General features: G+C 44.5%; 2 protein-coding genes across 2 annotated transcripts; both read left to right on the forward strand.

The window, feature by feature from the left end:
• Positions 1 to 2,691: 2,691 nt before the first annotated feature.
• LOC123105315 (peroxisomal membrane protein 13) lies at positions 2,692 to 5,335 on the forward strand. The gene is made up of 5 exons (XM_044527360.1): positions 2,692 to 2,875; positions 3,590 to 3,826; positions 3,907 to 4,175; positions 4,575 to 4,667; positions 4,761 to 5,335. The coding sequence occupies exons 1-5, from the start codon at positions 2,869 to 2,871 to the stop codon at positions 4,965 to 4,967; spliced, it is 813 nt and encodes a 270-aa protein (XP_044383295.1). The 5' UTR covers positions 2,692 to 2,868; the 3' UTR covers positions 4,968 to 5,335.
• An 806-nt stretch (positions 5,336 to 6,141) lies between these two features.
• Positions 6,142 to 12,441, forward strand: LOC123105314 (peroxisomal (S)-2-hydroxy-acid oxidase GLO1). Its single transcript, XM_044527359.1, has 9 exons — positions 6,142 to 6,411; positions 7,022 to 7,200; positions 10,298 to 10,422; positions 10,726 to 10,772; positions 10,871 to 10,948; positions 11,070 to 11,261; positions 11,356 to 11,488; positions 11,592 to 11,797; positions 11,890 to 12,441. Exons 2-9 carry the CDS (start codon positions 7,058 to 7,060, stop codon positions 12,076 to 12,078), a joined length of 1,113 nt encoding a protein of 370 aa, XP_044383294.1. The 5' UTR covers positions 6,142 to 6,411; positions 7,022 to 7,057; the 3' UTR covers positions 12,079 to 12,441.
• The last annotated feature ends 354 nt before the right edge of the window (positions 12,442 to 12,795 follow it).

Here is a 12,795-nt window from a genome sequence, read left to right on the forward strand (position 1 = left end):
AAAGAATATTTATTGTCAATTTAATCTTACCATCCAAACAGCTCTTTGGTTAGAGTTAGTCTAGGGTTAGTTCAAGATTAGAATCTAACTCTAACCTCTAACTGAGTTAGAGTATCAAAAAGGGCCTTCGTTATATACTGGCATCTCCAACAGTGTTTCGTAACTCGTGAATCAATTTGTGGTTGGATATTTAGAGAAACAGTGGTATCCCAGTCCACTATGGTTTAAATCTTGGTACTCGTATTATTTCTAAATTTATTTCAGTATTTTCAGCGATGTACTTTCAGTGGAAGGAGACGTTTCCGTTGATGATGAGACGTCTATGGTGACTTCGTAACTCTCAAGATGATATGCCGACTCCGTCTCTCAAAAGTGTCCATAAAAATAGAATGTGCGTGTTTATAAAGATGAGTATATACGTATATATATAAACGCTTGCGTCTATACTGTGTTTCAAAAAATAAAAATGTTCCTTAAATCGGCCCTTAGGAAAAATATAATGTGCTACCGTCCATCTCATGATACAGTGCTCCAAGACCTTGTGGTTCGTTGGATCTACATGCAAGGGACATGATCATCTTACTACCCCATGAAACGTTGGATCTGCATGCAAGCAATAGGACCATCTATCTTTTTACACACACTCCTAGTGTGTCTTGCGTGCCATCACACACGAGTCGCAAGACTGGCTCAAACTTGAGAATTTTTCTGAAATCTTGATTCTTTTAAGTAAGGAAAATAATCAAAAAGAAAAAGAAAAATGAGATGACAAAAACATGGGTGTCCCTTCTCCCATAGGGGCCGGCCCAAGAGCGCTTGCGGGGGAACGGGGGGTGTTAACGGTGTCCTGGATACTTGGCATATATATCAAAGCATATTCAAATATTTGGCATGTTTATCTCTAAATGCAACCGATCATGTGTAATGCTAGGTATCACTCGGTGCCTATATAAGCCGAGGGTTTTGGTCTGTAGAGATAAATCATCCTGTACTTTGTACCCCATCCCCCACCCCCATCCCCCATCCACAATACGAATGGAAATACAACACTGAAAGACGAAAATCCATTTCTGCGTCCGAGCTCATCTGCACCCGCGTCGATGAAAAAAAATAAAAGCAAATACTAGAAAAATTCGAAAAATTCCAAATAAAATTTGTGTGGTAGAAAATTTGATGCGCGAGGCCCGCTCTAAATTTCAAGTTATTTGGACATATGAGTAGCTCTCAGCAAAAAAGGCAAATTAGGGGTCTGTAAAAATGTTTACTGTTCATGTACTGTTTTGGCCCGATTTGTCTTTTTTGCTGAGAACTGCTCATATGTCCAAATGACTTGAAATTTGAAGCGGGCCTCACGCATCAAATTGTCTACCACACAAATTTTATTTGAAATTTTTTGAATTTGTTTTGAATTTTTTATGATTTTTTTCTAACCGGGTGCAGATGAGCCTGGGCACCAAAACGCCCTACTCACTGAAAGATAAATAACATAAATGAAATAACCAACCATAATAACTTGCTAGAGAAAAAAAGACATCCACCAGACGAAGAACAACCTGACAAAAACATGCATTAGCCTCTAGCTTGTACCACGATGACTAATAAGGGTTAACCCTTGTAAAGGTTACTCCCACCTGAAAGTTTTCCCTTTTGTTGTAGATTCGTTTATTCAAAACGAGTTATCTCTTGGACCGTGCGTCAAGATCCTAAACCATTTTCACTGTTGGATTTCTCGCATCAAGATCTTTGAATCTAGATCCCACGTTAATAGATTCCGACTAACTTTTTTCACAAAAAAGAAAAGAAAAAACCCAAAGCCGGAAGCACTACCCCTCCCCCCTCCTCAGTTTTTCCCTTCCCGAGAGGCACAGTCGTGCTTCTCGCGAAAACAAATTTGTATCTCCACGAGAAGCAAACAAATATGTGCTTCTCGTGAAAGCAAAAAAGCACATTTTTTCTCAAGAGGCATAGATGTGCTTCTCGCGGGAGTAAATCTGTGTCTCCATCAAAAGCAAATATGTCATTATTGTGCAAGAAAAAACACATTTTTTTACTATTTTTGAGAGGCACAGTCGTGGTTCTCACGGAAGCAAATTTTTGCTTCTCGTGTAAACAAAAAATACATGTCTTCTCCTTTTCTGAGAGGCACAACTATGTTTCTCGCGCAAGCAAATATGTGCTTCCATGATAAGCAAATATTTACTTCTCGTGCAAAAAAATCACACAAATCTGTGCTTCCAAAGCCACTATATATCCTTTTTCTGTCCGGATGGTGGAAAGCCATTGCTGATTTTTTATTTTTTTTGCTCTTTGGCGGAAGGTTGCTAGCATTTGGCGGAAGCACTATTGTTTCACTTTTTTTTTCCTCAAGTGCTGTAGTCTATTTTTCTTTTTCAAGTGCTCACAGTGGCGGAAAGCACTAAATTTTGAAGTCACAATGGCGAAAGGCCATTAGCCAATAGTTGCGGACCGATTCCGGGCAATATCATGTCTGTTCTTTTCAAATACCGTGTCCGTTTGTGGGTCGGCGTTGGAGGAGCCCATCAAAATGACCTGAATGATTCCGCCCGAGGAGAAAAGGCCTCGCATGTAAAACGTCCCAACGGAGGCCCACGAGCAAGTCAAACGGTCAAGTCTGAACGCCGCCGCACCTGACCGTGCGTGTCCCCAACGCGTACGCGTAAAAAGCCGGCCCAGGACTGGAACCAGAACGGGTATTCCACCCGTCACCCTAGACAGGCTTCGTTTCCTCCGGCGACGGCGGAACGAGCGAGAGAGTCCTCGGCGCGGCCGACAACCGGCTGCGGGATCGCGCGATTCAGCCGGCGCCAAGGGCCGCAGAACTAGCGGCACCGCACCGCGCCGCACGCCATGGCAGGTTCGTCGCCTCCTCGCCCCGCGCGCTTGCGCCCCCCACCCTCCCCTCCCCTCCCCTCCCCTCCCCTCCCCGGATTACTTTTCTGATGATGGTTGGATCGATCGTGTTGGGTGCGATTTTGGTGCGCGCGGTTGGTCTTGGGCCGTCGCTTAGTTCGCGATGGATCGGGTTGGGGCGTGGGAAGCATCCGATCGATTAGGTAGGGTAGTAGGTGGGTGGCCATGTTCAGGAACGTCTTTCGGGAAGTACTGCGAATTCAGGAACGATAACCGATAATTGGTATAGTTTGGGGTTGAAGTTGAGATGGCTCTGAGTATTTCTCATGTGAGGTATTATATGTCAAACCTTCATACATGTGTTTAGCTTAATTAGCTCCTCTGCTTATTCCAAAAAAATTGTACAGGTGTTTAGAACTTTAGATGGTTTCTTTCCTGCACATTTCTTGCAGGTTAACTGATACTAGTTCCTAAACGTTTTCATGACTGGCTGCAATCTCCGCCTTCTAGTATAGCGCTCTGCCCGTAAACATCCAGCTAAGATTGCTGTCCAGTGTCCAGGGTGGAAGTAAAAGCATGGTTCCTCATAGTTAGAAGCAATTTCTTCATTTCATTCAGTCACGAATGTACCAGCTCAGATTGCTACAGTGTGCAGATAAAATCATGTCTCTTCATAGTTAGAACAATCCCTTCATTCAGTCATGAATGTGATTTGCAGGTAATAACCCACCACCAAAGCCATGGGAACGTGTTGGCACTTCATCTGGTCCAGCGCCTTTCAAACCCCCATCTGGAGGCAGCACAAGTGACGTTGTTGAGGCCTCTGGGACAGCAAAACCTGGGGAAGTTGTTTCTGCTGCACAGAGCAATGCTGCTTTCAACGTGAACAATCCAGTTGCAGGGCCTGTGCCCCCGCGTCCCTGGCAGCAGCAAGGATACGGAAATACTTATGGGGGTAATCAATAATTTGTGCAGCGTTCCAGCAATTACATGCTCTTTGTGGCTTGAAATGATAACTTTTCAATCAAAATGCAGGTTATGGTGCCAGTACCTATAATTCATATGGTGGATTTGGTGGGGCTTATAGTAACGGCGGGCTATATGGAAATAATAACATGTATTCAGGGTATGGAGGTGGTTACGGCAGTTCGTACGGGGGCTCTGGAATGTATGGTGGGTCAATGTATAATAACGGGATGGGAAACCCATACGGTGGTATGGGCATGGCTCCTTACAATCAGGGTCCTAATTCATTTGGTCCTCCAGCACCACCCCCAGGTTTCTGGGTGTCCTTCCTACAAGTGGTAATGCCATTTCTACCAACTGAAAATTGAATTAGATATTGATTTGTGCAATTTATAATCCATACAGTTGAGCATGATTCAGCTTTGCACAATTGTGTCCTTCATATGGTGATTGCTGTGCTTAAACTTTTGTGGATCTAAGTTTGCTTGTTTAGCCTGTTTGTGCTGCCATGTTATGATTATCCTGATGAAGTTCATGCCTTCTTTATGTATAAAAATTAGTTGGCGGAACCGGTTTCAGGTTTGGCTAGAAATCTATGATCTAAATCTATGGCGCGGCTATTGTCCAACGCACAATTTGTTCCTTGCATCTTGTGCATTCAAAACATAATAATTAATCATTTTATATGCTTTAAATGGGGACAACAATCTATTTACTCTGGTTCTCGCTGATTGCAGATGCATGGGATTGTGAATTTCTCTGGACGAGTTGCTTTCCTTATCAGCCAGAATACTCAGGCATTCCACATGTTCATCACAGCTCTTTTGCAGGTATCCTTTGACGAGTGCCTTTCCATTTGGACTCTATTCAAGCATGCTTCTTAAGTTCTTCTGAATTCTGATCCAATGATATTATTGCCACAGCTATGTGATAAGTCTGGAATGCTTTATGGTGAGCTTGCGAGATTCACATTTCGATTGCTGGGGATCAAAACCAAACCAAATAAGGGCAGAATTCAGGGTGCACAAGCTCCATCATCGGATGGGCCAGGCCAGCAGTTCGTTGAGGCACCAAAAGCTAACAAGAACTCATGGGAGAATGTCTGGAACGGCGATGCTAAGGGAATGTGAGCTGCTATATATGTGTGCAGTTACAGTGACAGGTTTTGTTAGACGAGGACGATGAGTTTGCTTATGGCTATGGGGAGAAAGGAAATCTGCTGATTTCTGTTCTGATGCATCTGCCATTTGAACCAGAGCGAGAAAACCAAGTAATCCCTATTGCTCGTTGTATTTACCGTGATATCTTTTCTTCCCTGGTATCTGTGTAGTGCTGTTACGAGGAGTTTGCTGCTGTGAGAAATGTGAGCTTGTAAAGTATGGCTTTCCTGATAATAGAGTAAATATTACCCAAAATGCCTTGTCCGGAGAAGTGGTCCACAATATTACTGTTTTCCGTCATATCCTTTTTAATGATAAAAAGATATATTTTTATTTTAGTACAGGAGTATACTGGCGCTCCTCGTGATAACGGCTTGGAATTATTATCTGCTCTCACAGTTGTTTTCGCCAACAGGCGGAGTGATCATGATTAATCAGCAATATCCCTTCCCTTTGGAACAGTTGCTGGGACAGATAAAAGTTCTTGGGCTCTTGCAGAGGGTAGTGCTGCTACTCGTAAGTGTTACTAGCTGCGTGGTGCGCGAAACTGGTCTGAAGTTGAAGCGCGTTGTTTCTTATCCTCCTTGTTGCCTGACTGTCGTTTATGCAGAGCATGATTTGTACCATAGCTCTGAACTTTTGCCTTTTGAAAACTGTATGACACGAGACTTGTAAAGGCCATGTGATGTCCTGTGTCTCCGACCAAGACGGAGCAGATTTGCATGGCAACCTCTTGCGATGGCTGACGCAGGTCTTGTGGGTGTATCAGGTTCGTTCACCGAGTCCTTAAGTGAACATGGTCACTGGTCCCTGTATGTACCCCATTATCGCCAAACAGTCCCACTAGAGCAACCAAACCAAACGCACCATATATCAAGATACAGTACCATAATTCTTAAAAAAAAAGATACAGTACCATAAAATTTTCAAAAACCGTAGATTGGCTGCCGAGTACGGGCGCCTAATATCTCTTCTGCTGTCCAGCAATCACCCGACAAGATCACCTGGACTCACCGGTGATCAAGACAATTGGTTGCCACGGCCTTTAATTTCTTACAATTTTCCGAGAGAAGGTCAGGGAGGAGATAATCTGCTGCAACGGAAACACAAAAAATAAAGAAAATGAGCCTCTTTTATTGTGTTTCTCCGTTGGCTTGGGTGCTCATGATGATGTCAAGTGGATGAGGAAGCAGTGTAGGAGGAGCCACCCTTCATCCCAACCTCCAATAGCTCATCCGTAACCTCCACCCCTGCCTTTCCCCCTCAACTATCTCCACGTCTCCCTGCATCTTTGTCTCCATGCGCAGCTGAAGCCTCCCCCTATCTGCTATCCCCTGGCTACTATATATCACTTGCACTCCCCAGCACTCCCTCCCGTTCGTGTTCCCTTCTCCCGCCTGCGTCCTCCTCTAAGGTAAAGCGCAATCCATTCCATTCCATCCATGTTCTTCCTTCACCCGCTTCATGCGTCGCAGTTTCTTCTCGAGCTCGGTCTGCCTGTGTTTCTGTTGAAAGAGTACGAGGATTGGGGAGTGCCTTTGTAGCTTTTCCTTTGTCTTCCGTCTCTTTGTTGGTTCGATCCTCTGTAGGAGCAGTGAGGATTTCGTGTTTGTTTCTTCTTGACTTTGCGTTTACCGATGTTCCAAAGTTCCATTGCTAGCTTCACCACGTTCCTTTATCATTTCTGCCAAAATGAATCGCGCGTCGGTTTGTTTCGCTGTTTTCTCCTAGGAAATTGTTCGTTGGTTTTGCTTTTCTGCTGAAAGAGCAGTATTTATATCTTTTATGCAGAAACAAAATGGGCATCTGCATGCACTCTGCAAGAAAGGTGTCCCTTTTTGTTTCTCCAGCCATGGAACCTGCCATCATACTATTTTTTTGGAGTAGCTCGGCTTGTTGCTTTAAAAGAAAGGGCGTCCATACTTTCATCTTCCCAAGTTTTTTGCATGTAAACGACGGCCGTTTTGGAGGAAGATCTAGCTCTACCGTCTAACACGCTCGCCCTGTTCTATTCTTGGTTGCAGAGTGGTGAGGGGTTCGTCGCTGCTAGCCAGGCAATCATGGCGGAGACGGTCACCAATGTATCGGAGTACCAGGCCATCGCGAAGCGGAAGCTTCCCAAGATGGCCTACGACTACTACGCGTCCGGGGCGGAGGACGAGTGGACCCTCAAGGAGAACAGGGAGGCATTCTCCAGGATCCTGTAAGCCAAATAATTTTAGTTTGTCTATTTAACCTGGTTTAACGCCTGTATTCCCTTCGTTCCTAAATATAAGTCTTTGTAGAGCTTTCATTATGGACTATATACGAAGCAAAATAAGTGAATATGCACTCTAAAATGCATCTATATATATCCGTATATGGTCTATAGTGAAGTCTCTACAAAGACTTATATTTAGGAATGAAGGGAGTATACTACACATGCATGTGTGGGTCGAGCGAGCTCTGGGCTTTTGAGTTCCAAACAAGATTATCTTAAACGTTTAGGGCACTGATGATGAAAATAGTGGTCATCGGATTTAACCTGATCATAAGTATTACCTCCATTCCAAATTAGTTGTTGTAAATTTATCTAGATACGGATGTACCTAACACTAAATCGTGTGTAGATATATATCCTTATCTAGATAAATTTAAGATAACTAATTCGGAACGAAGGGAATATTATACTGGCCTTGGAATTATAAATTGCTCTGGTATGTTTTATCGGACACTTTTTAGGAGCTATATAGATTTATTAAACTGTACAAACCATTCAATGCTTTCACAAATTATTGTAAAAATAGTTCAAAAATATGTGGAGAGAAAGAAACATTTATACTCAGTGTTGTGTTTGAGTCCATTATATTATCCTTTTTTGTGGGGGAGTCCATTTTATTATCCGAGTCTGTATATTATGCGAGCAACAGTTATAGTGTTAGTACTACCCTCCAAGCGGGTATCCTTCTGTATTAACTAAAGTAGAAGCATCATTTCCTTTTCCGATGAAATTGGAATTTGAAACAACAGTTTCATCGATTGAAAGCACTTTCGTTTGCGATGAAAAATGTAAACAACATTAATGGTTGAATTGTCCTCTTATGTGCGCAATAATACCTTCTTGGAATAGGTATAGGTATACTATACAACTTGACAATTTCATAGTTACACTTGTTGCTATTCCGTCCACAACCTAGCAAAAGTTATAGTTAATATATAGCATAATTTCGATGGAGCTTTTCAACAAAAGTTGCCAAAATTGTGCGAAACACATTCACACAAACTTTTCTAGTTATTAAATCTACATTGAACTATCATGGTCACCTCTAGCATTTAATACATAGAACACCTTCATCCTAACCCCAACTTGTCTCCCTCCCATCCAAACATCGCCGCACAATGGCACACTCTCCTCTTCCATCCTCTTCTACCTCTAGTGTTGCCCTTTTCCTCTTCTCCAACGATCTTTATGTTGCCACACTTCCTCCTCTTCTATGATGGTCCTTGAGGACACCTTCCAGTGATGTTTTGTGACCTCTTTGTTGAGTACCTATACAAGAAATAGGCGAAGGAAGGAAGAAAGAGGTTGGGGACTATTCTTCAAAGAAATTTACTTTGTGGGTGATATGAGAAGACATCTTTAGCCATCATGAGTCGCTTCGTTGAGTCAAAAAGTAGGTGGGATGACCATGTTTTATCAAAACCAACCAAAAGTAAAAATAGTAATTTCCAGTAATTTAACGTGCATTCCAAATCTAAACCTCAAAACTATTCCACAATGATGTCTATCCCAAATCCTTTGATGTCTGATTCAATGTTCCAGAACCTCGCTCGTGACTCTGCCTAACTCCACATCGTGAATGATTCAGGTTGATCTCAATTATTATCACAATTCCAACGTCCACTCTTGCCTATTCATTTAGTTCCGGCTTCACTACCTTCTTCTTTGAGTAATACAGTGACAACAACCATTTTTGAATATTATCGTCATGATTCCTTTTTCGGAAGGAATGGTTGTTTTCTTATGTAACACGACATGATGGGTTATCATTATCAATTTATTGGATAAAAAACATAATCAGGTGGTAGTACTTAAAGAAAAATAATTACACTACGCTAATATGCACCGTTGGCAGTGACGGGCAAAATATTTTACGTGCTATAGGATAGGTTAAAGATAATATCATTATCTATATATTTATATTGAACTATTTTACCCTGACATAACTCACATAGCCATTAATATATGTTGTTTTGTTAAGACATTATTTGATAAATTATATATAAAAACATTTTTTAGTATAACAAGTATCATGAACAATAAAAAAAAGATCATTTATATCGATGTGCAAATACAGTTTCAACATCCACCATTAGATATACATTTCTTGTACGACACTAAAACTATATTTTGTTACAAAATTTGTTTGTATTATTTAGTTTATAGTGTTTAAAATATATTTTGGTGTATTAATTTTTTACAATGTGTTTCGGCATTAAGCAAAGAGGAAACCAATAATTTCACATTATTCCACCAATTTATCGTATGTCCCTTGATGTATCATAATGTATTTATATATGTATCGTTAAATATCTATCAAACTTGGTAGAGTGTCTTTTGATTATACGGATTTAGCAGATAACTTGAGAAGTCTGAAGTTCAAGACTATGAAGATTAGGTGCAGTTAAACAGATGTTTCTAAAGTTTGTGAAGTGTCAAGTCATAGTATGTCATTTCCTTAAAATGATATTAGGATGTGCTCAATCTACCAAGAATCTCTCATTGTCTGTTGCCTTGACTCGTCAATTTTAGAGCAGAAAATTTACCTCTACCACCGGGTGCCAACTTGAACCCAAATCCCTCCGTTCCGCTCTCTCCCATGCGATAAGCGGCTATGTGTTTCACCTCTCCGCCGCCGCCTCCCATCAGGGGCGGAGATAGGAACCAGGCCCCTAGCATGGGCCCAAGGCATGAGGGCCAATCCCTTTGTTGACCGCAACGATCATCGTAGCTACAGTGACATGGAGGCCCTGGCTCCGCCATGCCTCCCATCCCCTCCTTCCATGTCACGGTCTCGCCCTCGACCATGTAATCTCTCGCCTACGCGTGTACCAAGCTCCTATGCCAGTAGATCGGCGATGTTGAACACATCAACCTACCTCGCTACATTTTATATTTTGCACGAAAGGGGTAGTATATTGATTAGCAAGAATCAAATCATGTTTGCAAGCACTGCTCGTAACATTAGTTGGTAAGATGTTTGGCGTTTCTTTTTATCAATGGCCCCTCAATCTAACGGAACTAATTCATGTGTGACCAGGTTTCGCCCTCGCATACTGATCGACGTGTCGACCATCGACATGACCACATCTGTGCTGGGAATAAAGATATCCATGCCCATCATGATTTCCCCCACCGCCTTTCAGAAGATGGCTCACCCAGAAGGTACTTGGTTACTCAACTCGAGCACTCTTTCCTCGTGTTTACTTTGCGATTAGCCGGTTTCCTTAGATTGGAACTATGCATCTAGCCCAAATAATAGTATTACCACATTCAACATGAAACATCAGCTTCATACACTAATACTACAGTGAACCATACTGATACACTGAGACAGAGTTAACTACCGTAGATACGTAGTGAACAATCGTCAAACCAGAGTTGACTCTGTGCAACACACCTGCGAAACCAGAGTATGTCTTGTGTTTCTCGAGCTAACTGAGACCCCTTGTGTGTTGATTAATTCAGGAGAGTACGCAACAGCACGGGCAGCGTCAGCAGCAGGAACTGTGATGGTATGCTCCTGTTAATCCAACCAATTCATGTCGTGTGCGTGTGTGTGTGTGTGTGATCCTGAGCTTGAAAACACTTTGCTCTCTATTTTTGTTACCAGACGCTGTCATCGTGGGCTACATCGAGCGTGGAGGAGGTGGCCTCGACTGGGCCGGGGATTCGCTTCTTCCAGCTCTACGTAAGCACCACATCCATCTCTGTTGGTGTCAGACAGATCGATGCATGGCATGGGTATCTGAAGCTAATCATCTTGGTTGGCTGCGATGCGCCATGGACGACGATGGGTGCTTGATTTGCAGGTGTACAAGGACAGGAAGGTGGTGGAGCAGCTGGTGAGGAGGGCGGAGAAGGCCGGGTTCAAGGCCATCGCGCTCACCGTGGACACCCCGCGCCTCGGCCGCCGCGAGGCCGACATCAAGAACAGGTTCGTGCTGCCGCCGGGCCTCACGCTCAAGAACTTCGAGGGCCTCAACCTCGGCACCATGGACCAGGTCAGTTCACCCGCCTTCCTTCATTCCTCCCTCCGTTCCTCGGCTTACCAAAATCGACGTTGCAAATTTTGCTTACCATCTCGATCGGTTGCAGGCCAATGACTCCGGGCTGGCGTCGTACGTCGCCGGCCAAATCGACCGCACCCTGAGCTGGAAGGACGTCAAGTGGCTGCAGAGCATCACCACCATGCCCATCCTCGTCAAGGGAGTCATCACCGCGGAAGACGGTAACCCATCTCGCCATCTCTTCTTCTTAGCTTTGAATTGAGAGCCACGGATGCAAAGATAGGCTGACATCGTCGATTTCCGTGGACACCCGCGCGCGCGCAGCTCGGCTGGCCGTCCACTCCGGCGCGGCGGGCATCATCGTGTCCAACCACGGCGCCCGCCAGCTCGACTACGTGCCGGCCACCATCAGCGCCCTCGAGGAGGTCGTCACGGCCGCCCAGGGACGCATCCCGGTGTACCTCGACGGAGGCGTCCGCCGCGGCACCGACGTCTTCAAGGCGCTCGCCCTCGGCGCCTCCGGTGTCTTCGTAAGCCACCGATCGACCCTTCACCAGTCACTGTACATACCGCGTACGTATGTTTAGCACTGAATTCTCACCCTGTAAATTCTTGTTTGCAGATCGGGCGGCCGGTGGTGTTCGCGCTGGCGGCGGAGGGCGAGGCCGGCGTGCGGAACGTGCTGCGCATGATGCGGGAGGAGTTCGAGCTCACCATGGCGCTCGGCGGGTGCACCAAGCTCAGCGACATCACCCGCAACCACATCTTCACCGAGGGCGACCGCCTCGGGCGCCCCCTGCCGAGGATGTAAGCAAGAGCCAGCGGCATACGAACGCGCCCATCGCCGATCATCGCCGTCTCGACGCACGGCCGGGCATGCTAGCCAAGTATCCACTGCAACGCACGCAATAATTACCGCGAACTCTATACCTACGACATCGTCAGCGCCAAGATGCTAGCCGTGTGTGTCCGGCCGGGGACGGTGAGCCGTAGTAGATAAATTTTGCGTACTGTCCACCGGCACGTCTCGCCATTTGACCATATTTTACACCGACTACACAACCATATTGTATTCCAAATCCTATTGGGTCCGCACATATACACTCATCGATTCTGTATTTATCATACATTGTCATCGAGTAAAGCTTATATGGATACGGGTGTGAACTGGAAAGGGCACGTCGAGCCAATGTGCACGCTAGGCGCCGGTCGGCAGACGAACTTTCGGCCGGCCACGTTCCCACCGCGTGATCTGCTCTGCCCGCCATGGCCGCACACATCCTCGTCGCCGTTCGTGCCACCGTGACAGAATTCCTGTTTTTTGAATCGAAGAACACGAGTCTCATCATCCATAGTATCAACGGGAGAGTATTGAAAACATGCAATAGGACATAGTCCTTCTCGAGGACGATCCTCACATTACATTATCAACCGTAAAGTTTTTTATTTTTGCGGTTGATCAATCGTAAAGTCTTATTGAGGTAATTTTAAACATCTAATCAATTTGAAGAAGAAAAGTGGAATGCAA

The sequence above is a fragment of the Triticum aestivum genome, chromosome 5A, assembly GCF_018294505.1.
Source record: "Triticum aestivum cultivar Chinese Spring chromosome 5A, IWGSC CS RefSeq v2.1, whole genome shotgun sequence".
NCBI lineage: Eukaryota > Viridiplantae > Streptophyta > Magnoliopsida > Poales > Poaceae > Triticum > Triticum aestivum.

Coding starts and splice junctions, on each gene's coding strand:
- LOC123105314 (XM_044527359.1), top strand. CDS start 7,058: ATGGCGGAGACGGTCACCAATGTATCGGAGTACCAGGCCATCGCGAAG. Junction 10,423..10,725: donor GAAGATGGCTCACCCAGAAG/GTACTTGGTTAC, acceptor TGATTAATTCAG/GAGAGTACGCAACAGCACGG. Junction 10,949..11,069: donor TTCGCTTCTTCCAGCTCTAC/GTAAGCACCACA, acceptor CTTGATTTGCAG/GTGTACAAGGACAGGAAGGT.
- LOC123105315 (XM_044527360.1), top strand. Junction 3,827..3,906: donor ATACGGAAATACTTATGGGG/GTAATCAATAAT, acceptor ATCAAAATGCAG/GTTATGGTGCCAGTACCTAT. Junction 4,176..4,574: donor GGGTGTCCTTCCTACAAGTG/GTAATGCCATTT, acceptor CGCTGATTGCAG/ATGCATGGGATTGTGAATTT.